Source organism: Equus caballus, chromosome 19 (genome assembly GCF_041296265.1).
Source record: "Equus caballus isolate H_3958 breed thoroughbred chromosome 19, TB-T2T, whole genome shotgun sequence".
Taxonomy (NCBI): Eukaryota; Metazoa; Chordata; class Mammalia; order Perissodactyla; family Equidae; genus Equus; species Equus caballus.
The window spans coordinates 67,482,076-67,509,252 of record NC_091702.1 but is presented as its reverse complement, the minus strand read 5'-3'; the positions used below and the strand labels follow the sequence as shown (position 1 = coordinate 67,509,252).

The 27,177-nt window shown below is 39.9% G+C and overlaps 1 protein-coding gene across 11 annotated transcripts in view; it reads left to right on the top strand.

Annotated features, from left to right (window-relative positions):
• The window catches only part of EPHA6 (EPH receptor A6), a 780,034-nt gene that overhangs the window by 567,121 nt on the left and 185,736 nt on the right, over positions 1–27,177 (top strand). For all 11 annotated transcript variants that reach the window (XM_023623975.2, XM_023623979.2, XM_023623977.2 and 8 more), the window contains 2 exons: positions 3,280–3,350; positions 6,434–6,559. In XM_023623975.2, the coding sequence (XP_023479743.1) occupies positions 3,280–3,350; positions 6,434–6,559 (197 nt within the window). The remainder of the gene's footprint in view (positions 1–3,279; positions 3,351–6,433; positions 6,560–27,177) is intronic.

Below are 27,177 nucleotides of genomic sequence, written 5' to 3'. Positions count from 1 at the left end.
CAATGCATTGAAATAATGTATTGATTTTTAAATATATCGGATTGTTACCATGAGCCAGGTACTCACAATATAGAAAGGTGTGAATGAAGATAATATGTATGAAATTATTTCCAAGAGTATTTCTTATTTAAAGCTTGATGTTTGACCCAGGCTTTGGTGGGAAATCATGAATATCCTCAAATCATATTTTCATTCCTGCAAGAGGAAAAAATATTCCTTCTAGGTTATTAATAGGGGCACAAAAGAATACATCGAGAGTTTTCTTGATAATCTGAAACACACACATTCCGTAAAATACCAGTGTCGTGATTTAAACTGTAGTAAAAGTGCCAGCCAAATAGTGCACACCCATGCTCGCTTCCTGAAGTGCGCCGCCTCTGCTGGGAACGCTGACAGTCAACAAGGAGCAGGAGCAAACAGCCACCGCCAGAGGCAGGGGTTCAGTGAACTATGGACATCCTTTGTTTGATTTATTTTAAAACTCTACTTCCATACTAATATTTTATTTAAACTCATTATAGAATTACAGAGGATATGCATTATGAAAAATTATCTACAATTCTGACAGCAGATCAAATGTATAGATCAATAAATTGACAACTCATTGGAAGACACGTATCAAGTGTGGGTCCCTGACAAAATGTAACAGCTCCCTATGAAGTGTGTATCGTATTTAATTGGAGCAAACCCACTTTTACAGAACTTATCAAGGATCAAAGAAACACGTGAATATCCTAGTATGGTCAAGTTGAAATGGTGACTTCTTCATGAAACTAATTGTAGAAGGGGCACATGTTTACTTAAAATTTCCATGTATGTAAACAGATATAGTATTGCCCTTGTAATTAATAGAGTGTCTCAGAGTCTCCTCTCTGGGGAGGCTGATTAGCTAATAGAAGAACACTAGCTACAATAATAAGGAAAAAAAAAGATACGAAAGAATGCAGAAAATAATGATAAATTCATCCTAATAAAAAGTGGGAGTCAGGGCAGACCACAGCACCACCATCAGATGTGGTCACCCAGCACTCTCCTCTCTCCCTGTATGCCTCGAGCTAGCCTTGGACAGCTCTTTGCCATCCTCACAGCTTTGGTACAACCATCTTTTATAGCAGACAGAAAAATTCTGGAGACTCCAACCCAACTAACCATTAGTCTGAAAACAAAATATTCAATGCCATAGCCTACAGATACCAAACACGGCCTACAAAGTCCTTAATCGCAGGGACAACTGGTTAATGAAAAAAGAACAAAAAATCTCATATGTGCTGGAGGTGTAAGCTTGTTTGCTAAAAAAAAAAAAAAAAAAAAAAAAGGTTAAAGTTCTTAACCTATTAGGACTCTCTTGCGAGAAGAAGGATTGGAAGACGATTATGTCTAGGAAAGGGAGAAAAAGAAAATCTCAGTGGAGGGTTAAACATACAAGCCTGGAAAAAAGAAGGAAAGAAGGGAATAAAGTCACATTGACAATTTGGTTAAGTTAAAGTCAAAATGCCATACTTCATGGGCTGCTACATGTTTAGCAATGCTTATTAGAAAAGTGTTGAGCAGAAGAATAATCTCCACTATATTTTCATTGCCATTTCTAATGTAAGTGCTGCCCATGCATTGTGCATTTGGGGCTCCGACGTCTGGATAACACTCTGTTTATCATGGAGTGCACAAGTTAAAGACAATCAGTTTGGAGCCCAGAAGATTATTCAGTTATTCAAATGTGATGGGCTCCTATAGGCTGATCTTAACTCCAAAGACGCAAATGGTATCATGTGAAGTAGACCTTGATAATTAGATAGGATGGCTAATTTGATTCAGAAAGGTTCTTATTTTCCTATGAAAGTTCCTTTGAAGAAGTTTGGGGTACTTTCTTAAGTATGATTTTATTTAAGTAGCAGTATCATATTTATCCCCAATTTTCAAAAATGCCTGTAATTTCATAATAGAAATTGACTTAAATGATATTTTATTTTAGTGATTCTTCTCTACAGAGCAAAATTGAGCAACACAGAGCACATACACATGGGAAAAGCATTTCATTAAAAGAGAAAATATTGCCTCAGCACATAAATATGGCAAACTTAAAAGAAGGAATTACAGTCGTTGTAGGCTAAATAAGTTTGGCCAAATAAACTTGAGAGATGGGCTCAAATGTTATCCTTACTTGGAATTCCTGAAGCAGATTTTGAATATCACTTAAAAAGAGAATTTAATGATGAAGAAAAATTTGTACTAAATTATTTTCAGCTTTCAATTTCCATGTTTGCCAATTTATATAACAGCAGAAACTGCTTTAACATCCTACGCACTAGAGAAAACAATTTCAATTACATAAGATAACAAAACTTTCATTCTGAAATATTTCTTAAGCTTTTTGGTAGGGAAGCATTCTTGGAAATTATTCTATGAAAACTCTAAGAGATTTCTGAATGAATACTCAATTTGCCGTAGGTTTTGAGGCAAAATTCACATTGGAAGATTGAACTGAGTACCACAGATGTACTCTATTTAACTATTTGGAATTAGCAGTTTGATGGACTGTCAAATCGTATGGATGTTGATGGATTTATTCATGTTGAAGAAGTCGTGGGAGATAAGCACCTGCCTCTGTTCTTTAGAGCACCATTATCCCGGGAACAGAATATGCCGCTACCGCATTTCTGATATTAAAAAAATCATGCTGCTTAGCACTGCAACTGAAAGACAGTTGTCTAAATTTCTGAGATTCTGACTCAAAAATATTTTTTCTTTTTGGCTTTTAATGCATTTCTCCAATTCTAGCTATTAGAAGCCATATAAGGAACCAGCCATGATGGTTATTGCAAATTATAAAATATTTTCTAAGATTCCTATCATTTGGATCAAATAACCCACTTGAGAGTATTTTATCTGGGGCTAATTTTGATTGTACAAAAAACCTTGTATGGGGCTGGCCCCGTGGCCGAGTGGTTCGCGCGCTCCGCTGCAGGCGGCCCAGTGTTCCATTGGTTCAAATCCTGGGCACGGACACGGCACTGCTCATCAAACCACGCTGAGGCAGCGTCCCACATGCCACAACTAGAAGGACCCACAACGAAGAATATACAACTATGTACCGGAGGGGCCTTGGGGAGAAAAAGGAAAAAAAAAAAAAACCTTGTATGGAGTATTTTCACATGTTATAAAGGTGTTCTTAAAAGTGGTCTTCATGATAAAAACTTTGCCCATGGGTCTATGTATTTTAATTGATTTTGGTTCTTATCTAGCATCATTCTTAAAATAAGATTCTATTTTCCTTTTTAAAAGGTGCCAATGGTACATAAAGGCCAAAATGAAGTCAGAAGAGAAGAGAAGAAACCACTTACAGAATGGGCATTGTAAGTAAGATGGTGGCTCCCTTCCCTTGTTTTATGTTGTTCCAGCACTTCAGGAGTTCATTTTAAAATTGTATTCGTTGAGTTGAGAAACTCCAAAAGAGTCACTTCCAACCTTTCAGCATTAAGACTTTTCATCTGGTTTCCAGGTTTGTTGGTGGAAATTGCACCTGCTTCTCATTAAATGATATTACCTTTTTCCTAATTCTACTTGCTGGAAAACAGGACAGACTGAATATGCTAAAAATACAAGATGACTGATCATGTCTAGTTATTTACCTCTCACAATGGCTCCAAACGTGAGTTGGTTTTATTTAGTGGAGCATTAGCCATAGAAATATTAAGCAATCTTTATTCCTTCTCATGGGGACTGTCATTTAAACATATAACAAATCAATTTACAATTCATTAACACTAAAAAAGAAAATCAGCTCTTTAACTCTTAGAATATGTATGAAACCCTTGAGCTGACTACAAGGTTATATTCGTTTGAAGGATCTCTTCCCAAGCAAGCTATAATTACCACTATAGTTGGTTTGATAATTGCCACCCTCTCCTCCCCACGCCCACCTCCACCTCTACCTCCAAATGGCAGATGACTTTGTCAAGACAGTTTCTCTGTCCTGAGACGCTGAACTAACAAGAAAGGGGTGTTCTCTGATTAACCAAAGCACGGAGATCATATGTGAGGCAAGTGTTTAACTGTTTAAACTCATCTTCCACTTCAACTTAAGGAAAGGAATAAGAGACTTTTTGATCTATAGCACCCTCCAGGGGAGGGAAAGAATTTAACTGAGGAGATTATAAACTAGAAGGAGGGTTTAGGGCTGTTTCTAAGGCTCACATGATGTCTCAAAGAATGGTCCAAGGACCCTCTGCATCAGAATGTTGCGCCCTTGCTCACCAGAGTTCTGACTCAGAAGGTCGAAGGCAGGCCAGGACTTGGCGTTCTTCACAAGCTCTCCCAGGCTGTTGCTGCACAGTCAGTCTGAGGCTCCCTGTGCTGGCAGAGGAGGGAGAGCTGAGACAGCCGGCACCAGGATGGGAGGACCTGGAAAAGCTGTAAACAGATGCAGAGACCTGGATCCAGACAGCTGGACAGATGGCTTATGCTGGGCAACCTTAAGATTCACTATGGGGCGTTTAGTACTGAAATGCAGAGGAAAAAGATGCTCCTGAGGTATTTATTGTCTGTCTTCCAGCTAGCACTTTAGCATAAACTAAACCAGATGGGCCCAGCAAGAAGCAATGAAAATAACCGGAGGCAGCCAAGGAAGTGGAAGAAGATAACAAACCAGTGCTGAAGAAGGCAGGGATAAGTTAAATAAGGAGCCAGGTGTTCAAGACTGGAACTAGGTCTCAGTTGTTTTTCCCCTACTACATATTTGTTTATGAGGAAAAGAAAGTGACATTAACTGATTGATTTATTCTGCAGAAATGTGTATCACCTTAAGTGATTGAGTGGTTGAATTGTTAAGACCATGTATGATTTAATAAATGAAACCTGTTATCTGTGCCTACAGGAACGTTGTCAATGTGACCATATGTCCTATTAGATACCACTAGTCACCTAGCCTTAATCACTAGATTTGAGTTTATCTTATTCAATCCGAAATCACAATTCCTACAAAGTTACAAAATATGATATAGAGTATGAACTAGAGGCACCAATTCTCTCTTCTCCTTTCCTCCAGTCTAAATTTAAGGAAGTCAAGAAAAGCAGAGCATTTCAGAATCATTGTCAGGTCTAAGTTTGCCTAGAAATAGGCTTTATTGCTGCTGTTCTGAGAAGTCCTATCTTCTCGTGGGTGAGTACCCCATCCTAGAAGGCAGCAGGCAAACAGTAATAAGAGAGGGTGGCAGACAGAGTCCTCACGAAGCAAGCAACTGCTAATAATGGGCCTTTCAGCTCCTCCTCTAAACTTGCCTTACCATCTTTTGTTTGCTTGCTTTTGAGATTTTCTTGCAAGAGCATGTTTCTAAGAGATCTAGACCACACTTAACTCAGGATGTTGTACAGCTTTCAAAATCTAGGAAGCAACAAACTAAGTATCATCCATATTGCCACAAATTTGCATTGATCTTTTAATTCCTGCTAATTTATATTCAATAAAGGTTTGCTGTGTTCTTATTACCTGTAAAACCATAGCTAAGGTATTTGGAAAAATGCAAAGATGCATAAGAAATGGTCTCCTGTCCTCCAGGAGCTAGCAATCTAAGGTGGAAAGCAGAAACCGGTGAGTAGAACAGGGGACTGCCGTGGCAGTCGGTGACTTCTTCAGAAACTGAGGAAGTGCAAATGAACAGGCAACCACACCTTCCCGGTTTTCAGCCGCCCCTGTTCCTCATCCTAACTGCCAGAGGTCTGTGAGCACCACCCCCAACCAAGAAAGAGGAGCATCTACACAGCCAAGGACAGATATGGGCCTTTGAATGCCACCCTTCCCTTCAGGATAGACAAGGGGTCCTCTCCAGGAGCAGGTGCAGACTGGCAGTGGAAGCAGCTACAGGAACACAGGAAATGGCCATGATCCTTAGTGTTGCTCCCTGTCATTGTGTGGCAACTGTCCTTTACTGCCAGAGTTTCTGGAAAGGGAGAGACCACAGGACTGGGGCGGAGGTTCAGGAAAACCCAGTGCCCTAGAGTCTGAAGGATCCAGGAAGGAATCTAGGAGCTTGTTCTGGGGAAAGGCTTCTGCTCGTTTGCCCCCTGCCCTGACCACGCCCCGACCACTCCCTGAGCTAGATCAGACATGGAATACGTGGGTGGTGGTGGCTAAGTGAGCTGATTAAACTTTTTACAGAAATATAATAACAGTGTGTGTTCTGGAACCTGTCAGCTCACTCTTTAGGAAACTGCCAGTTCATTTTACATCAAAAGCTAGGTAATAAAATTTTGATTCCAAGTATTCAAATCTTTAATGGGGCAGGGGCAGGGGGATGGGACAAGAAGAGAAGAGAGAATTGAATTTAAGTAATTACCAGGAATGACTACTTCAGTACATCATCACTCCTCATTTTAAATATTCATAAGACATGTGATTACTAAAATACTCCAGCTAATTCAGCCTTTTCTGTTGTTGCAGTACGCTTCCCAGGAGTTAAAACTTACATAGATCCAGATACATACGAAGACCCATCCCTCGCAGTCCATGAATTTGCCAAGGAGATTGATCCCTCAAGGATTCGCATTGAGAGAGTCATTGGGGCAGGTAACGGAAAACCTACACTTTTGAAGATATAATTCCTTAATGGTTTTGTAACTGGTTTATTGACATGATGTTTTTAAATCTTACCGGTTTTAGTCGTTGAAAACATATAAGAAATGAGAAGTAGAATTATCATATGTATGTTTTATTTTTTAGGAAGCGTTCTAAGCACCCATATTCAGTTTCTAAACAATGGGAAAAAGCCACAAAAGTTATTTTTAACATCCTATAGTCTTCTTTCGGTATGAAGATAAATTACAATGAAACTAGAGATTTAGGAAATTATTTTGAAAATACACTTTCAGGAATCTGTCCTTGATTATTACAGATTTACTCAAGACCAGCATTTATAGACATATACTATAATTAGTATTCGTATTGATGACATTGATGCTCTGCCAGATTCAGTAGTGTTCTGAGAATCATTGAGGATAAAGTTAGTTTCCATATGACTTTATATAATTGTAATGAAAATTATAATTTTCCCTATGTAGAATGTTTAAACACTCAGAACATTATATTATTCAACTATTCTGGGTAAATTCAAATTTATTGTGAATCAGCCCTCAAGAGTTTATTCTGCATTACTAAGAGCAGAGGCTAAGCGGATGTAACAAGGAGGCCCCTGAGTGTTGATTCCTCTTTCCCATCTTTGACCCCAGGCGAATAGTCCACGCGGGCAGAGTAGCTGTCATTCAGGAGGCCTTGCAAGGAGCTGAGCTCCTTTGACTCTTTGCTCTGCCTTCCCCTAGCGTGTCATCCTCAGGATGGTCAAAGCTGGGTCACCAGCACATCTACCTTCCAGCCTGTGAGACGAAGGAAAGAGTTCAATCTCAAGTCAAAATTAACCTGGAAATTACAAACATATCTATTTGCGCCTCAGTGGTCCAAATATAATCATGTGGACACACTTAAATGCAGGAGAGTTTGGAAATATAATCTCTGACCAGGCAGCTGTGCAGGCAGCTGACAAGGGGAAGGGAGGTATTAGTAAACAGAGAAGGGAGACTGCAGCCTGAAGGAGCATTGATCTCCTCTAGGCGCTGGATACCTGTGTAATCCTTTGGAGAGAGTAGAACACGGCAAAGCATGACAGTTCCAGCCAGGTGGTGTGTCTTTGCCAAGGCCAAAGAAAGTACCTGATTCTCCTTCGTCCGTTTCAAAGCCCTTCTTCGCCCGAAGGACCAGGTACATAATTTGCAGGGACCGGTGCAAAAATAGAAATGTAGAGTCCCTTGTTAAAACATTATAGAGAATTTCAGGACAGTGACCACAGAGCGTTAAACAAACGCAGGGCCGTCTGAACCCAAGGTTCTGTGTGAAGCTGCCACCCAGGAAGCTGACTCTGTCTCCCAGGTACACAGAGAACTAGCACTATTTCAGGAATTCCAGGGACCTCTGGAGACAGTCCTTCCTTCCAGCTCCTCATTCCCTCTCCCCAGCGGATCATTTCAGCTCCCGCCGGGCCAGGCCTCCCTCTGAAAGCTGACGCAAGAGTCCGGAACGCCTGATCCTAATGCTCGTGGCCGAAGAGCTGTTTGATCAGAAAGAGTAAGAACCTAGGGTGAAACCAGACTCTCCGCCCTCCTCTGCTGAGCAGGAAGCACACCAACAGCAGTGAAGGCAGACTGAAAGAGCGATGGTGTTATATCCATTTAGTTTAGGGGTTCGTTTTGTTAAGACAGCAGAAGAATAGAGAAGAGAGGAGGCTGGATAATTCCATTGCCCCTGTATTTGGCTTTCTTCCTCTGGCCGTGAGAAACGGTCGGGCGTCCTCTGACACTGCAGTGCTCGATACTCACGTAGATGCAACAGAAGCATTTTCTGTCTCACCACTTTGTGCATAAATTAAATGCCAATATCTGAAATCATAATGTTGAGAGATAAAATCAAGTATCTGACATGTAAACAAAGAAAAAAAGAAATCCAATTTTTCTGTAGTTTTTGTATTTTTTTAACCAAAATATAAATTTTGCCTGAAAAATATATAACAGATATTGCCAAAGCAAACCATAGCTATTAAGGAGACTATTTTAATATCCTATTCCTCCTGCTTTGTCTAAATTCTAGCAAGTCATAATGGGATTCCTCTCATTTGGCAAATACAAAATATCTAAACTATGTAGTCAAGCTGTACCTCAGTGTCTTTTTTTTTTTATATTTATTCTCTTTGACTATTTCAACTTTCAAATATGCTGAATGTGCTTCTACTGTCTGTTTTCAGAAAAATCACAGAAATAGAAATGCTTATGAGACAAAGCTATTGTGATATAACTTTCCTCCTTGTGCCCTGGCCAGTACTGCTGAGTTGGTTAGCTCCATTAGGTCAGGTTCCTAAAATTCTGTTTGCATGTAGGAAAAAACTGGTGACTGTGTGGACATTTCCCACAGCAGCAGTGTGGAGAAAGCATTTTTCAGTCAAACTAAAGAATTAATAGAGTTGTGTAGTATCTATGGCATCCTTGCACAACTGGTTACTTGCCCAACTTGTTAGTGTAAATACTTTCCTTAGGTTGTCTCATATCCTTTACTTTTTCCCCACCTGTTTGATTGTTTCTTCTCAGACTCCGTTTCCTCATCAGCTGTGTACATTAGGTGAAGTGTAAAGTAATTGGCCCAGTGGCGGTGTAGATGCTGGACAGAGGTGGGGTGGAGTTGGGGCAATGGGAGAGAGAGACAATATATGAGGCTTCAATCCTTGTCAGGTCTGATTAAGATGTTGAGAGTCACGATAGAGAGGGGTACCTAAATTCTCAATTCATTGCTGAGGAAAAATCCACAGACCTGCATGATTTTTGGTGAGGAAATAGTTAAGAATGGCTTCCAGGTTTCTAGTTGGGAAAAACAATATGTAATCAGTAAATATTTCTTAAATGTGTTATTAAAAAATGAACCCCAAAATAGCCACATTAAAATTTTAAGAAAGAAAAGAGCATAGAAAATGATATCACGCCTAACCCAGGACATTTCTTAATACATTCACTGAAAAATGTTTATTACATGGCTGCTATCTACTTATAGAAAGGTACCATGCTATTTCGTTTTTTCATATTAAGTCACTCTGCTTATTAAAGACATACATATTCAACCTGTCTTCCACAACCTTTGTCCTGGGATTTTCAACTTTATAACCATCCAAATATTACATGACAGATCCTTAGAAAATTTAATATATCTCTTAAAATGTATATTTTATATATACTCTTAAAATTCTCTATTTTTCACTGTAAATTTTACTGTTTTTTAAATGAGTTTTCTAGGACACGTTTTTTTGTATATCCCTATTCTGTTTAATAGTGGCAGCTCATCTTTGTTCATCAATACAGGCCTGAATTTCCATGAAAATGCACATTTCCATTTAAATGAAGTGAGCAGCTCTCTTGCATAGGAGACTATCAAGATCATCCATCTCCTTTGGCTTTTTGCATCATAAAATGAAATCCCATGGCCAGAGGACTGTGGAAAAGAAATTCTCAGGCGAAAAGAGCCAAGTCAGATTAGGGTAGAATCATTATTTCACATGTATCTTGAGAGATAATGAGCAAACTGGTAAACTGCGTTTTAATCCTGGGCTAGGAAAGGTCACTGAAAGACTACCCTTGTTTCAGGGCGGTGCTGAACCGAAACCGTTATCAGAAAAACTTGCCCAGCAGCGTATCTATAATTTTGAAATATTATTCCATTGAAAAAAATCATTCTTGTGTCTCTAAATCCAAGGGCACCTTCTTATGCCCGACCTTCCCTCTTTCCCTAGTCTCATGGAAATGCACAGCGTCTCCCCGTCGCTTATATTCGATCCCTTTATCTTTACAAAACTCATTATTGCCTCCACTGTCAGCCTGCTCTTCTGTTAGGTTAGTGTCACTGCATTTCTTCTCTTCAGAGAATAGTCAGGAAGTTTTAACTGTTGGTTTCTCAGCAGTCATCGGCAGGTAGAAGAACGTCAGAAGGACCACAAAAAGGTTATAAAAAGTGCGTGTCAAACTAGCAATTTATGCAGGTTATTTGGCTCCATTCTTGCACCCCCATTTAGGTCGTTTAGCTCCTGGTTACACACGAAGCTGTGCAGGGAAAAACGCTCACTCTTGCTCCTCTCCTGACTTCCCCATCCCCCAGCCAGCTTCTCCTCTCTACTCCAGGATCCATTACTTTTCGTTGTCTTAAAGAAACTGTCTCACCCCCTTTATTATTTCGGTTCCTCTCCTACAGATGATTTTATCAGCTGACTGTCTTGCAAGATTACTGTAAGGATTAGACATGACGCATACTGAGCATCTGCCATACCACAGGCATTCAGTGAGAGGGTGGGGACGCGACTGTCAGGCTGAAAGTAAAAACAGTTTTTATATTTAGTTGAGATGGCTGAGAAGAATGACTCTCCATGTCCAGCCCTCAAAATACTTTATGACATGAATATCTGCCCATGTAGAATTAAAAAGTCAATGCCTTCAGTAACTTAGGGATATCTATGGTTTTCAGAGTTAGTTCAAAATTAGTAATTAAAAATTGTTTCATTTTTGTCAGTACATTGAGCTATACCCATATCAACAAATTCTTTTCTTTTTTATTTTTAAACAAAGTCAAAACTTACTTTCCCCTATGTCTTATGAGGTTTGATTTATTATATGTGTGTTTATTTTTTCTTTAAACTTAACAAGCCATATGATGAAATCAATTTAAAACAAGAAAATTCATTTCAATATCTTAATATAAAGTTATTGTAAATTATCTCACGTGTGCATTTCTCAGTCTTACAAGCTGCCTCATCATCTAGTTATTTCATAAATACTTATTTAATAAATGAGTAAATAAATGAATAACTGAAAGCGTATAGAATTATTTCTAAGTAATTATTTTAAATGACTGTCTGGTTATCAACAGAAATCTTCTGTGGAGTATAAGTTAAAGTACAACTCAATTAAAAGAATATGAAATCCAATGCATAATTTATACAAAATAAAAATGACAGAAGAGCAAATCTATAGAAGACAATTGTGAATTATATTGCAATACTTTATATCAATAATTTGCTTGATAAATTAAACTAAAAGTATAGAACTTATTATATACCTTATTTACATAGTAAAATACAGAATCTTACAGAAAAGCTTACATTGAGATTTTATTTTTCTATTGAGTTTGTATAACAGACAAGGTAATGTTGATGAGTTTTTTTATAACTTACAAAGAACTTATTAATTTTTCAAACTTTTGTCCTTTGTCTTTTTCTTCTAATTTGTGTATTGCTAAAATATTTGGTGAAATAAAGGAAACTTGATATCTATTTTCAAAAAGTACTCCAAGGAGACAGGAGAAGACTGGGTACATCTTTTATAGAAAGAAAAAAATAAAAATAATGCTACAGTCTCTTCAGGCAGAGGCAGAGGATGGAAAAGAAGACTCGTACATCGACAATTTTTACTCTGTATTGCTTATAGCATGTGAGTTATCACTTGCTACAAAACAAATTACCCTAAAACTTAAAACAAAAACACTTGCTGTCTCACGGGTCCTATGGGTGAGGAATTCCGGCTCCGCTTGGCTCTGCAGGTGTGCTCACAGGGTCGCAGTCCAGGTCTCACCTGGGGCCCCCCTGGGCCAGGATCCACTCCCAAGCTCATTTGTGTGGCTGCCATCAGGACACACTTCCTTGAGGGCTGTTGCCCTGAGGGCCTTAATTCTGAACTGCCTCTTGGCTGGAGAGCACTCTCAGATTCCTGCCATCCGGGCCTCTCCAACATGGTAGCTTATTTCCTTAGAGCCAACAAGAGGGTCTGCCAGCAAGATAGAAGTTGCAATCTTTTGCAACCTACTCATGGAAGTGACATCACCACATCACCTTTGCCATAATCTGTTGATTCTGGGTATGATACTAGGTCCAGCCCACACTGAGGGAGTTGGGGGTCACCAAGGTCTTGAATACCTGGATGCAGGGGTCATTGCAAGTCACCTTAGAAGTCTGCCTACCACATAGAGCAATTTTCCAAACTCAAACCTCACTTGGAGTTTTAAGTTGGATATGAATATGTTAAAGATGGCGGGCTCTTATTCAGAAAACAATCTAGGGAGTGAGTTTGGATAAAAATTGGATGCAGTTCTGAATTTCTCTCCTGTTAAAAAGTAAAAGCTGTTTATGCTCTGCTATTGTTTAGCACCACCACACACTCATAACGCTGCCTGAGAGACCACGTGTGCTCCACGTGGGTGAACAGTAAGACGTGAATTAAGGCCATGAGTATGCTTGTGTGATTTGTCTATGTCATACTAAGTCCATCCAGCATCAGGTAATTAGTCGATTGTTCCCAGAGTGACACTTGTGTTCTCAATGTAGTTGTCTGTGTGTCTTAGCTAATGACTTTTGTCTTTGTAGACCATCCCCGTTATCTATTGCTGTGTAACAAACCATCCCAAAACTAAATGTCTTCAAATAATAATGATTTCATTTGCTCATAATTCTGTGGGTCAGTGATTTTGGGCTGGTCTCAGCTGCAGCTGGGGGTTTTGTCCTCCGATCTCAGCTGGGGTCACTCCTGAGCTGTGGCTCAGCTGGACGGGGTTGCTGTGAGGTGGTTGGTCTTGGGGAATCTGAGCAGGAATGACTCATCCCTGCTCCATGTGGCTTCTCTGCCAGCAATAGGCTAGATGCGACAGTCTCAAGGCACTGTTCTAAGTACATGAGAGACAGATGTAAGGCCTTGTGGGCCTTGGCTCTGAGTTCCTACAACATAATTCTGACACTTCGTGTTGGTCAAAGCAAGTCACAAGGCCAGGCCAGATTTAACAAGGTGGAGTGAGACACAGGTTCTGCCTCTTGAGGAGAGGAGCAGCAGAGCCACAGTGCACTGGGGCGTGCATACAGAGTTGGGAGGAATTTGTGGTCATGTTTTACAACACATAGCTGGTAGTTTAAAAAAACAAAGTGAATCATTATTTTTCAAGCCTGGTATGGATAACAGATTGCAAATTTATTTCCCATTTTTGTCTCTTATGCCATTTTTGCTTTTTACTCCTAATGAACGATGTTCATGTTTTCGTTGTTTAGTGACCACTTATTTATCTGCCTGGGATAGGAACTATGAGGTTTGCAACAATGAAAAATAAAGGAGCTCAGGCTCAGGAGGGAAGCTGTGGAAAGTGTAAGACATAAGGTAGAGCAGAGAAGAAGAAAGGCCAAGGTGGAAAGAAGAAGCGTCATAAGTGAACAAATCATATATATAAATCACCATTAAAAACGAAAGAATGTAGAGATCACTGCAGACTAAGCCATCAGATCACAGGGGGACCTGGCGTTTGGACACATTCTTACAGGTAAGGAATGCCAAGATGAGGCAAGGGCAGTTTGGACAGAGGAAGAGAGACGGAAGTGGTAGAATAAGACGCGTGAAGAGGAATTCTGGGCAATTTCAGGAGTTTTAGAGTTTGACAACACTGGCTATTTATTGTACCTAATTTCTCTTCAAAGACTAGGCTTTTCCCTTTTCTTGACACAAATGTAACTCTATCCCTGCTTCTTGGCTATTAGTAATGGTTAGTGCCTTTTTAGTTTAGTGGCTTTTTAGTTTTTAATGACATATAAAGTTTAAAATAATCAAAGACAAGAAGAATGATTTTTTCTTTTACTGGGCAAGTAATAAAAATAAAATGCCTTTGCTACTTCACGATTGTCGTGAGAAGCAAATGAGGTGAAGTGGATTCTATCCGACCATCCAAGCTTTATCAGAAAGTGTTCATTACCTCACCCAGCAGCCCATTCGCTTCCGAAAAGTCCCAATAGATGGAGAATCTTTGTGAGTGAAAATGTGCTTCCTCAAACACTGTGTGTAATCTTATAGCACTACCCACTGGTACTTGTTCTGCAGAATTGATCTTATACAGAGTAAACCTAATCCTTCGACCATAGACCATCACCCTTCCAATAGTTGAAGACAACGTGTGAACCTCATTAATCTTTCTTTTCCAGTCTAAATGTCTAAACCTTTCAACCATTTCCATCTGCTCTGATTTCTGGATACTTCATCATTCTGGTAACCTTCCTCTGGAGAATGACAGTTTTTCTCAGTCTTTTCAGATTTGAACCCAATGTTCCAAATAGTTTCGAATCAATGCAGAAAACACTGGGCCAGCCCCTTTCCTGCTGTGCCTCGGTTATTGCAGCCTGAGTTTGCATTTCCTTTGCGAACAGCTGCCACACACTGTTGGCACAGGGAGAGCTCACTACTGGCCAGTCCCTGGGGGTCTTTCCCAGATGAGTGGATATTAAGCCAGGCCTGTTTCTGTGCTTGTCTGACTGACATTATGATGCTCAGTGCAAGGCTCTATTCTATTTATACACCCATACCATATCTCTATATAAACCACATATATTCTCTATCTATCCAAAGTTATATGTGCCTTTTCATATTCCCACTTTGTAAATATTCCTGTTAAGTTTCCTCATGGTTCTACAGGTGAATTTTCCTACACTGTTCCTGTCCTTCTCCAGCTCAGTTAGATCAGCCGGTTCAATTTCCGGTATCATCCGTGAGTTGTTCTGCCTTGTAGGCTGGCTGTGTCTGTCTGTCATAACTGAGCTCAGCATTCCCTGCCCTCTCCAGTTTCTTCTTCATTGGGGTAACTGTGTTTGCATTGTTGGAATTCTGTATTTTATAGATACCTATCTCTCACTTGTTATAGAATCTCTGATCATGAAATAGTACCCAATCCATGTACATTTTTTAAACTCCCACCCTAAAGTTTAATATCTGCAATGTGGCCAGGGCTTTTTTCCTGGAATGTTAGGTATTTAAAGTGAAAATGGTCAGTTTTCCCCAAATTGCCAAGCCTTGTACTTCATGGGTCTTTATTCAGAACTAAGTCCGGATAACAGTTCCTGTTGACTTTTTGAAAGATGGAAACAGCAGCGAGGCAGGTATTTCCTTATTGCTTTCACAGGGGAGAAAATAAACTCACAGGATGGGAAAGTGTGTCACGTGAGGACTGCTTAGACTTGGAGCACGTGGGCTTTCCATGTTGTCTAATTCGGCTCTTTGTGTACGTGGAAACCTTTGATATTCTGTTCCTGCCGGAATCTCTCCTATGTTTCTCTGCCTTGCTTCCTCCTATCAGGAAAGGTAGTCTCTCTTTGATATTAGTAGTCAGCAAGAGTCACTAGATGTTTGCATGTTTGAAGCAAGCTTTGCACGTATGATCATCTCCTTCAGTCCTCACAACACTAAGAATCACGAGAGTCATATATGTATATTTTGCAGACAAGGAAACTAAGGCTTAGAGAGATTAAGGTACTTGGTCAAAGTGAACCAGCTTATAAATAATAAAGCCAGCTTCAACCCCACAGTAGTCAGAGTTCAGAGCCCACAGTCTTATTAACCACGACTTTATCACACATAGCCTTTTATATTTGTGAATCTAATCTCAGTTCCATGAAGGAATTTCCTCCATGAAGCAATCTTCTTCTGGGACTTGTACAATTGCTATTTCTTAAACCATCCTTCATTACCACAATCTCGACCTATCCTCGGTGAATTTGGCTATGTTCTTTGCTTTCATTCCAGTCATGTGTCGGTCTGTCTGTCAACAGTCACTTCCCAGCTCCATGATTTGCAGGGGTAGAGTGGATCACCACTGCCACCACCTCCTAGCTGTGCGTGTACAGATCCACTGAGAAACCAAGTGCCTTGGCAGGACCAGCATTAATGTGGATGTTGACTGTGTCATGAGGTCATTCTTCAGGGCGAGATCACAAATTTCCCTCTTTTGAGGTATGGTTCACGTGCTCTTATAAGCCACATCAGCAAACTCTGTCATCTATGCCTTCAAAACGTCTCCCAGAATCTAACCATTTTTTACTTCTTCACAGCTACAGCCCTAGCCCTACCCACCAACATCGCTCCCGGCTCCTTCTCCTACCTTCCCCTCTGTGGTATGTTCTCCACACATAGCATGGAAGACCCGTTGAAATGTGAGCCAGGTTCTGTTTCTCTTGCCTCAAAATCCTCCAGTCACTTCTTGACTCATTCAGAGTAAAGGCTGCTCTCCTCCCTAGCTGCCTCTTCAGCTTCACAGCCCACCACCGCTAACTCGCTCAGCTCTGGGAAGGAGCATTCCTCGCTCGTCTTCAAACATGCCTCACGCACCCCCATCGCGAGACCTTTGTACCTGATGTCCATCTGACTGCAAGGCTCTTAGCTCTGGTAATGCCGCAGCTCCTGCCTCACTCCCTACTCCTCCAGCCTCAGGGGACATGGGACTCCTCAGAGACACCTGTGAGGACACCTGTGAAGAAGCAGCCTTCTCCCCACGCTCCTTCCCCCACACCTGGATTTTCCCTGCTCAGTTATCACCAGCTGACTTGTATTTGTTTTGTTTCATTGTTCAATTGTCTGTCTCCCTCTTTGTGTCTCTTCTTCAGTGCTATACCCTCAGCCCTTTCAACAATACTTGGCATGTCGTAGGTGCTACAAAACTTTAATGAGTGGACAGAATTTGCAGTTTACAAAAATGATGAAAGTCATCCATTAAATGACTTTTATCCTCAAAAGGGTTGTAGCCTTGGGGAGGATTGGGTGAGGGGAACAAGGTAGAAATTCTCCTTATACATTCCCAGGGTAAGTGTTGGCAGGGAGGCAGGATAAGGATGCACCAGCCCCTCAGAGGCAAGGCAGGCGAGTAAAATTGAGGGATGAGGGAAGGCCAGCCCAGAGACGGCTTCATCCTGCAGATACTGGAGAGCAGTGAAGAATGTTAGGAGAATTACACAGTCAGATTTGTAATTAAAATGACCTCTCGAATGTCTTCTGGAGGAAGCTTTCAATAAGCAGTGGCTGGCAGCAGAGAAACCAGCAAGAATTCAGGAACTTGTGAGAGCTGTACACACAGAACAAGTCTTGGTTTTCTGACCAGAGTGACTGAGAGGAAGAACACAGGGATCTTCAGGAGAAGATTTGACATGTTGAGATCTATGTGGAAGAATCCAGTAGCTTCTGAGTCTAGGCTATTTTGTTGTTGTTTTTGTTTGTGACTATATTCTGAATCCTCAATTTTAGCGAGTTTTCAGTTCTAAGTATGTACTTTATGTTTAGATGTTATGACAATGACTTCTACAAAAAGGTGAAAAGCACTATTCTCTTGATATAGTAGATGACACTTCATTACCCATCACCTGTACTCCTGTGCAGAAAGGAAATGCCTGAGACGCTATAGAGATTAGTTCCAGTGCAGAGCCCGGCCGGTGGGAAGCGAATCCACACAACGCAGTGCCTGTTTTCTAAACACGCGGGACCAGGTCAGCGAGAGGGAAGTGGAAAGTGAATTCTTGCCAGAGTGGGCGGGAGTGTCCTGCTGGAGGAAGCTGTGAGTAAAGTTCAGAGGGCTCTCCCCAGCTCCACGCTGGGGGCTGGCCCAGTCACTGCAGAGGCCAATACCTGGCTAAGGATAGAAAAACGAGGAGGTAGGGAAGAGAGTTAAACTTCATTTGTTAAAAAGTAAATTTGAAAAAACAATAAATGTGGTTGTTGTCTTACATTCAACGTGTAGCCTCTCAGGGTCCGCTTGTTGGTTGATAGGACAAACGTCCACAGGGCTGGAGAACAGTGACACCTTGTACTTTACTCTGTGGAGTGTGTCAGCACTCTCTGCAAAAGCAATAGTCAAAATTTTAACTTTTAAAACCAAGTGACTTGAATTAAAGAAAATAGAAGGTCTTGTAATGAAAAGCACAAGCCACCACTCCTGCCCTGCCCCATCCAGCTCCTGGTCCTGCTCCTCGGGCAGTCCTTCTTAGCCGACCCTGCGTTTCCATTCGGATGGTTGCTTCCACGTCCACCTCAAGGTCAGACATCATCCATAGATTTAGCTTCCTTACGACACCCACCTCTCCTCTCAATATGGCTGCCACCTTGGTAATCGATGCTATGTTTACAACATTAAATATCATACTCGTCTCTATATATTATTTGAACAACTACAGGGACTATTCTTAATACTTATGGTAGTTTCTTACCTATAATCAAAATGGAAATGTAAGTTGTTTCCCAAGTACTGTACTAATGTTTGTAAAATGTTTGTGCCCTTTCTGCTAAGATTTCTGATGTGGGAGCTCTGCGTAGTCAGACGTCGTTTTCTGCTGAGCTGGGAGGCGAGAATGGTGTGGCCTCTCTGAACTTGACTGCTGAATTGTACAGGTGCTTTCTGATGAGGCCACCTTCTCCAGAGTGGGCTTGCTCTTCTGCGTCCTCTTGAGGTTGCTCCTGAAATTCATTCACGGCTGAGCTTCTCTAGAGCAGGGCTCAGCAAACCATGGTGCACCGCCCAGACTGCCTGTTTTGCTGGGACGCGGCCACACCCATCTGTCTACTTATTGTCTACAACTGCCCTCCCTGCGACTGCAGAATTAACGAGTTGCAAAAAAGTTGGAATTTTCTGCAAGCCTAAAACTGTCATCATCTGGCCCTTGATAGGAAAAGTTTGCCACCCTCTGCTCCAGGCCACTCCAGACCAGAGCATCATTCAGTGTATCCAGACTCTGCCACGTGAGCGACTGCCTTCACGAAGCCTGCTCTCTGCTTCCATTTGCACTGAAGCATGGGTCTCATCCTTTCTCCTGGTCACTTATCTAAGTTGGAGCCTCTGTTTCCTGTATCCTGTGGTCTTTCTGTTTACCATCTTCATTTTGCCAGAACAAATCCTCCATTGGTTTCCTCACTAAGAGTGGAGAGTTTGCAGAGCAATTACATTTTCTGAGTTCTTTTATCTCTGAAAATGTTTTTTCAATAAATACAATAAATAATTAGTCAGGGCGTAGACTTGTAAGTTGAAGACACTTTTCCCTCTGAATTTTAAAGTCATTGCTCCGCAGTCTTGTAGCGGGCAGCCCTGCTGCTGGCCCCTCCAGGCCTGGGGGCTCTGCCTTGGCGTTCCGTTTTGAGGAGCTGCGCACACTGAGGCTCCTTCACTGTGGGACGTGAGCACTTTGAAAATCTTCAGTATTATTTCTATGTGATTTTCGTCACTTGAGTTCTCTTTATTCTCTGTGGAATTCCTGTTGGTCATTTATGAAACCCCTGGATTGAGTTTTTACCATCTTAATCATTAAACTCAATTTTCGGTGTTTGGGTTTGTTCTTTGTAAATGTAGATTTGTTCCAGGTATCTCTCTAACTTTCTTATTCTTTCTTTCTTTTAGCATACAGGTCTTTCTTGACAGATGAACTGTCTTGTCACACATCATCACTGTTCCTCCTGGTGTCCTTGTTTCTGTTTTATTGTCTTTGCCTCTCTTTCACGTTAGGGACTCTTCTCACATGTGGGGTGATCCTGGCTTTCCATCGTTTCACTGAGGTGCTGTTGGGGGCTCTGGGTGAGAATGCAGGCATGTTAACCTTGAGTGGTTAGGGGGCTGTTTCTTGGAGATACTCGAATGCCAATATGCAGTTTGTATTTTCCCTGGGAATATTCATTTTTTTCTAGAAAGGAATCTTTTGCCATTTTGTGGGAATTAGTGGTCAACTCTTCCTTGTAAAACTTTCAGACTACACTCTTGCCCCGTTTGGGGCCCACGCCTCTCTCCTGCCCTTGGCCATAGTGGGTGCATCTAAGCCACGAGTCCATCTGTGGTTCCGCCACGTGAATTTCTCTCCTTTCAACAAAAGCAATCCGTTGCCTTGCTTTGTATTCCCCACTATACCCATTAGTCCTCCCTGATCACTCTCCGTCTTCAAAAACTTGCTGAGCTCTCATCCACTGAGTCTCATCCCTTGTCCTCTGTCCTACAGGGCTACACCTGGTGTTTTCTTTTTTCTGTTACTAGAGGGGCATCAGAGAGGGGATGAAATAAGCATGCTTTATGCTACATCTTTAACCAGAAGCCAGGCCTACTGTGTTTTCAATGCTCATACCTCAAAAATAAATATACTCTTCTAATGTCTTCTAATATATATTGATTTCTGACTCTCTGACTCTCAAAATTTATTTGATTAAATAAAACATAAAAGCAAGTGATGGATGGAGAAATAGGCTGATCTATTTTTATCTCAAGATAGCACTAGTGTGTGGAAATACCAGTTTTATAGTATCTCAAATAAAAATGTCTCCATATATGCAGACTAAATGGAATATATTTTACTCTTTAGTTGTGGGGTTTTTTTTTTCTGACAGTTGTTCTTTTCTAATCTAAAGGAAACATAGCATCCATGACAGGTGGCACACAGCTTTCATTTATTCCACTGACACGAACAGGAACATGCTCGTACTTTCCCTGATTCTAGATTTTCTGTGCAGTGAAATACAAAGCAATTATCTGGCCTTCCATATGTACAAAAGAGAAAGAAACAACAAGTGTTTAGCATCTTTCTCTGCTCTGCTGCAGTCTTATATGCCGGCACAAAGTGCTTTTCAAAAGTTTCTGAAAGTTCTGTTTATTAATCTCAATTTCGATGAGTTCTATGATAAATATTCACATTATTACAAATGCATGTCTCTTTACTTCCATTGGCCTATTGTTTTTTAAATTCTACACTTTTTTCTTTAACTCTTTTGATTTAAAAATACAGGGCTAAACTTAGAACAGACTTGAAACTTCTGATAATGTTGCAGCTGTTGGCCATTTCTTGCATTTTAATCTAATCAATAGGACTAGATGTTGTTCATGTAATTGCAGCAGATCCTTCTGCAGAGCTCAAGGAGTGGAACTGAACCCATTAATTCCCCTTTCAGAAGTGATGAACAGTGCCATCTAGTCTTGGGTGGCTACTGCTTTCCATGACTAATTTGGGGACACTGAAAGCAATATAGGCTTAAATTTGAGGTTGCAGTTACCATACGAAAAGTATAGATTTTTAGTTCATTAAAAATTTAATTCCTTCCACATACTGTTCCTATCCTTAAGGACAACAGGATTATCACCCTGGATGAGAGCAGTGAGGCGCTCCAGCAATGAGAGCATGTTAGCAGACACCGTGGAGAAGAGTATGTTTGTCTCCCCTTGAGATTCCAAAGTATGTGGATCTCTCTGGACGTCCCAAATTAGTTAATTCTATTATTATCCGTGGCTCATTTAAACAAGCTGGAAGGACCTAGTATTTTTTAAATTTTCATAATCTGTTAGTTCAGTAATATATATTTTAAATGAATTAATTTATATAAAGCATTTAAAATGATACCTATTACCTACTTAACTATTATTTTTATTATTTCATACAGTGGGAAGCAATGAGTATAGGTATATTAAGAAATAGCAGTTTTTCCAAGTTTTAAAATGGACGTGCTCAAGCTCAAAGGGTGGCCTATTGTAGCACTTTGTAAGCAACAGTTTCATAATTTCTGAGGCAGCATTCAGTATTAGAAACAACAGTTCTGGGCTTTAGCTTCCTACGTCTCTCAACAATGAGATGGATAAAGACGTGTCCCAAAAGTGGAAAGCAAAACTTAACAGTCGTAGTACAGCCAGAAGTTAATAAATCTGCCAATATGGTGGAATTTTTGATACACTTCCTTTAACTTCTAGCTCAAGGAGGAAAAAATCAATGAGGCTGGAGGATGTGAGCAATACAGTTAACAAATTCTATAGAAAGGATAATAAAGCCAAATTAGCAGAATCACATTCTCTTCAAGCACACGAAGTACTTATGAAATTGACCGTGTACTAGGCCATAAAGAAGTTTGCAACAAATCACATTTTTACGGGATACATTTCTAACCAAACTACAATTAAGTTAGAAGCTAATAAATAGAAAGGTAACTTAAAAAATTAGAAAGTTTAAAACATTTTCAAAGAACTTGCTGATTATTTTTAATGTAATTAAACAACTCATGGGTTATTTTAACATAAATTGGAATATCCCCGGAAGTAAATGATAATGAAAAACTGCATCTTAAAACTATGGGCACAACGAATGCCTGTACTTTAGAGGTGATTGTATAGCCTTAAAATACTTATTTTAGAAATGAAAAACTCCTAAAAATTAATTAGGTAAGGGTCCAACTTAATTTAGAAAAAGAGAAATAGAATAATTGCAAAGAAATTAGAAATAGGAAAGTAGGAAAGAAATATCAAAAACAGTAAAATAGAAAACAAAATAGCAACAAAATCAAGTTATTTCCTTAGAAATATTATAAAATTCTAAAACTCTGGCAAAATAGGTTAATAAAAGCATAATGCATAAGTCAACAATATTACAGAAGACAAAGAAAAATGTATAACTACTCATAAAACAAATATTTAAAAATCAATAGGAGAATATTATAAACAACTTTATGGCAATAAATGTAAAAACTGGATAAAGGAGACAAGTATCTAGAAAGCTGTGTTTTACAAAAACTCAGGAGGAATAGGAACCTGTACTCTCCTATATCCGTTACATAAACCGCATCAGTATTTAACAGGTGTTTTTTCCACAAAGGAAATTTCAGATTCAAATTTTGAGGGTTTTTGCCAAATTTTACCCAACACATAAATAGAAAAAACAGATAAATCCAATTTTACACAAACTCTTTTACAGAATGTTAACATTTTACTCCCCAGAGAAAAGTATGAGCTGGAAAAACACTTGTTTGACTTGTATCTTGGATTAATGACGTGGTGCTGGGCATTTTTCTTAGGTTGGGGTGTCTCCCTAAACGAAAATTGTTTCATCACTTCTTTTGGCTTTGTTTCAAAAAGAATATTGTAAGTGCTTATTGTTCCGTTAATGTAATGGAGTTAAATTACAACAAATTTTAAATTGCAAAAATATTGCTCTATAATGCTTATAATAATAACTCATATGACATTTGATGGTAAACGCTGGTTTTTAAAAAATAATGGAAAAAATTGAGACTGACGTCAAACTCTTTAAAAGGGGATTTGTTAAAATTAGTTATGTTATGTGTAATAGCATGGAAACTGCATATGCTGGAACATAAGTGAATATAAAGTACGTACAGAAGAATACTATACAGGATGGTTACAGCTTTAGGAAAAGAAAACGTAAAATTTATGCTTAGGAAATAGATTAGAAGGATATACACCAAAATGAGATTGATTCCAGTTATTTGGTCTATGGGTGATTTCTTCTCTTCTTTCAAGTTTTGCTCTAGTAAATGTTCACATTTTAATATGACTCAATTTAGGTTGTGTCTTACAATTGATAACATTCAGAGTTTAACTGGTGCAAGTATTTTCTTCCTAGAGGTACATTTAATAAATGGTATATATTGCAATCTAGGACTAGGACTTGGTGAAAAACAGTATTTTTTGAATAAATAATGTAATGAAGCATAAACTTTTTAAAAAGATAAAATATAATGAATGTCTTCTGAAAGACAAAACTGACTAAAGAAGATTTTACCTAAAATAATAATAAGGTTTACATTAGTGAAAATAGTGCCTTAACATGAAAACAAATTTTTTAATGTTTATTATTTTATTAGAATATCTGCCTGTTATTATCCCTTGAGAATAAATAAAATCTCATTAAAATGTCTCCAATTCTGAATCATGGTTTAATTTACAGAGGTATTAGTGCTTATCTGTGCATATTTTCTTTAGTTTAAGATAAAATGATCTAATATTATAGTTTTATTTATAAACCTTTAGTATATTAAAGCTAAGCAAAGTCTTTACTGCTATTAAAGTCCCAGATAATATCATTTTTAATAGTAATTCAAGACACTCATTGGCTTTTTAAATTAAAATAATTATCTATGTATTTTGGGGAAGATGCTTTTTCTCCCGTTTTTGAAAACATTTGACCACTGTAACTGACTGGCTACTGGCTCCTCTTAGTCATGCTTGTCCACACACAAGCCCTCCACCACGAATACTGATAATTTTTATTGCCTGACTGAATTCCAAAATGTCTTATTTGTGCTAGCGCAGGAATTCACACACACGAGCAAATGATATTCTCTCATGGTTGCCGCCTCAGATAACACCTGAAAATGTTCACATAGAGACTTACATCCTGATGAAGGCGTCTGTCCTGAGGATGTCTGGCCAAGCATGTATTCAGTACTCATTAGTTACCCATGGTAGTCACTGTGATAGACACTGGGATGACAATGAAAACAAACTTTCACAGCACAGTGAGAGAGACAAAGGAACAGAAACTTACACCTGTGGGCGAAGTGCTGTTAACAGGAGAACGTAAAAGGGCACATTGCAGAGCAGCCAGAAATTGTGCTTAAAAGGGGGGTATTATCCAGCCTAAAATGGAAACTCATGTTTGAGAACTCACTTCCTGCCAAGTCTGTGCTTGAGCCATATGTGTATTATCACAGATTAGCGGCTTAAAAAAACAAAAATTAATGATAAAGTCAGAAGGCCAAAAGTCTCAGTGTGTTAGAGTCAGAGCATTGACAGTACTGATTCATTCTGGGCACTCAGGGGAGATCTCTCTCCTCGGCTTTCCCAGCTTCCCAAGGTCTCCTGCAGTCCTTGGCTTGTGTCCCTTTCTCCATCTTCAAAGCCAGCAGCATAGCATCCTCAAGTCTCTTTCTGACTCTCTTACCTCTGCTTCCATCATTCCATCTCCTTCCCTGATGGTCCCACCCGCCTCCCTTTTATAAGAACCCTTGTGATTACATTAGGCCCGCCTGGGTCATCCAGGATACTCACGTCTCAAGATCATTAACTGACTACATCTGTAAAGTCCCTTTTTCTACATAAGGTAACATATTCACAGATTCTGTGGATTAGAACATGGATATCTTCAGAGAGCCAATATTAAACCACACACAGCTACAAAATGAACTAAGGGATGAAGATGGTAAAGTGGGTTTTAAGAGATGCTGTGGACTGAATTGTGTCCCCCCTCCAAAATTCCTATGTTAAAGCCCCAACCCCTAATATGACTATATTTGGAAATAGTGCTTCTGGGTTTTAATTAAGGTTAAAGGAGGTCATAAGGGTGAGGTCCTAATCTGATAGGATTGGTGGCTTTATAAGAAGAGGAAGAGAGCGAGATCTCTTTCTTTCTTTATGGCCTCAGCAAGGGAAAGCCATGTGAGGACATGGTGAGAAGGCAGCTATCTGCAAGCCAGGAAGAGAGCCCTCACCAGGAACTGAATCAGCCTGTGCCTTGATCTTGGACTTCTCAGCCTCCAGAACTGTGAGAAAATAAATCTCTGTTATTTCTGCCACCCGGTCTGTGGTATTTTCTTATAGGAGCCAACGCTGACTAATATACAAGAGATGATAAGATGGCCCCTAGGAGACTTCTGGGGGGGTTATACGAGTCTAGAGTTCAAGAGAGAAATATGAGCTACAAGTGTGCATTGGGATCTGAACAGCCTAAAGGCAGTAGTTGGTGCTGGTGAGAGACATTGCCCTGAGATGGGATGTACACTGAGAAGGGAACATAGCTGAGCAAGAGCCATGGTTTCTAGTGGTGCTGCTGTCCCAGGCAGAGGGCTCAGCAGCCTGACTGTGGGCGAAGAGCCCAGCAGGTGGGTGAATTTGTCCTAGGTTTCATTTGCAGGGAGGACATGGCCGGAGGGCAAGTGGAAAAGTGTGGTAACAAAACTAGGAGCTGCCAGGGGTAGGGCTGGGTACCTTCACTTCTGCACAACAGACAGTCACGTCTTATTGATAAGGAAACTGAGACGCAAAAATGTGGAGTAACTTTCTCTGAGTCATGGAGATTTTTTAATTAGATTTTATTTCTAACGTGATTCTTCTGATGGCAGAATGGATAATTAATTTTGATACAGCATCAAGCAGAGTTTTGAAATGCAAGTATTTTTTATTCTAAAGAGTAGCAGGTGATATGAGAGGCCATCTGGCGGCGGCTGATGTACTGGATTAAAACGCTATTCTAGGGGTAGAGGTGTCAGCAAGTTTGAAAAGTCAAAATGACTTGAATAAGAGTACTCGATAGGTAGTATCTGGACATCAGGATACCAGAGGTAGAGAAAATTGTAATCTCCTTGAAGACAGTGTTGTATTCAGGAGGATGTTTTAGCAGAAAGTAATAAAAACTTACCCAAAAAGACAAAGAGGCTGGAAGGTTACGTGGGAAAAAATGGAAAATTTGTTACTTAACTCACTCACTAAAGAAATCTCTACCTATTTTTTGATAAGGAAGTTAAAAACCTCACTTTCAGGTCTGAAAGAAATCCTGCTTCCTGGCCTAGACCTTAAGAACTGAGCAATGAAGGTGCTAGAGCAGCATGTCTAGCGTTTCCTCTGTGGTATCAGCACAATTTCAAAAGACTCAGTAGTTGCATGGAACCTTTCTAAGACTCGAAAAGCTTTGCAAATATTTACATGTTGATCACTGTCTCTCCAGAAGTAGATAGGTGGTAGGTATTCGACCCACCCACAATGGTAGTGAGGCAGGAAGAAGTACTATGACTTCCTCTAACGCCAGGAAACAAGTTAGTGGTGGAGCCAGAAATAGAAGCCCTGCCTTCTGAGAACCCGTCTTCTCCCAAGTCTTCGTCGACTCCTCCTTTTGACAAGCCTTGTTAAACATGAGAAAACTTTCTGTCAAGTTGAATCAGAAGTATTCAAATATGATCTCAACTGGTGTGAGATTATAAATTTTCTAAAAAGGGTTGTTCTTTTTCCTACGTAGAAGGTGTGCTGTGTGTTGGGAAGAAACCAGAAAGAATTAGTCATAGGGATTCTGATATTTCATCCTTGAATGA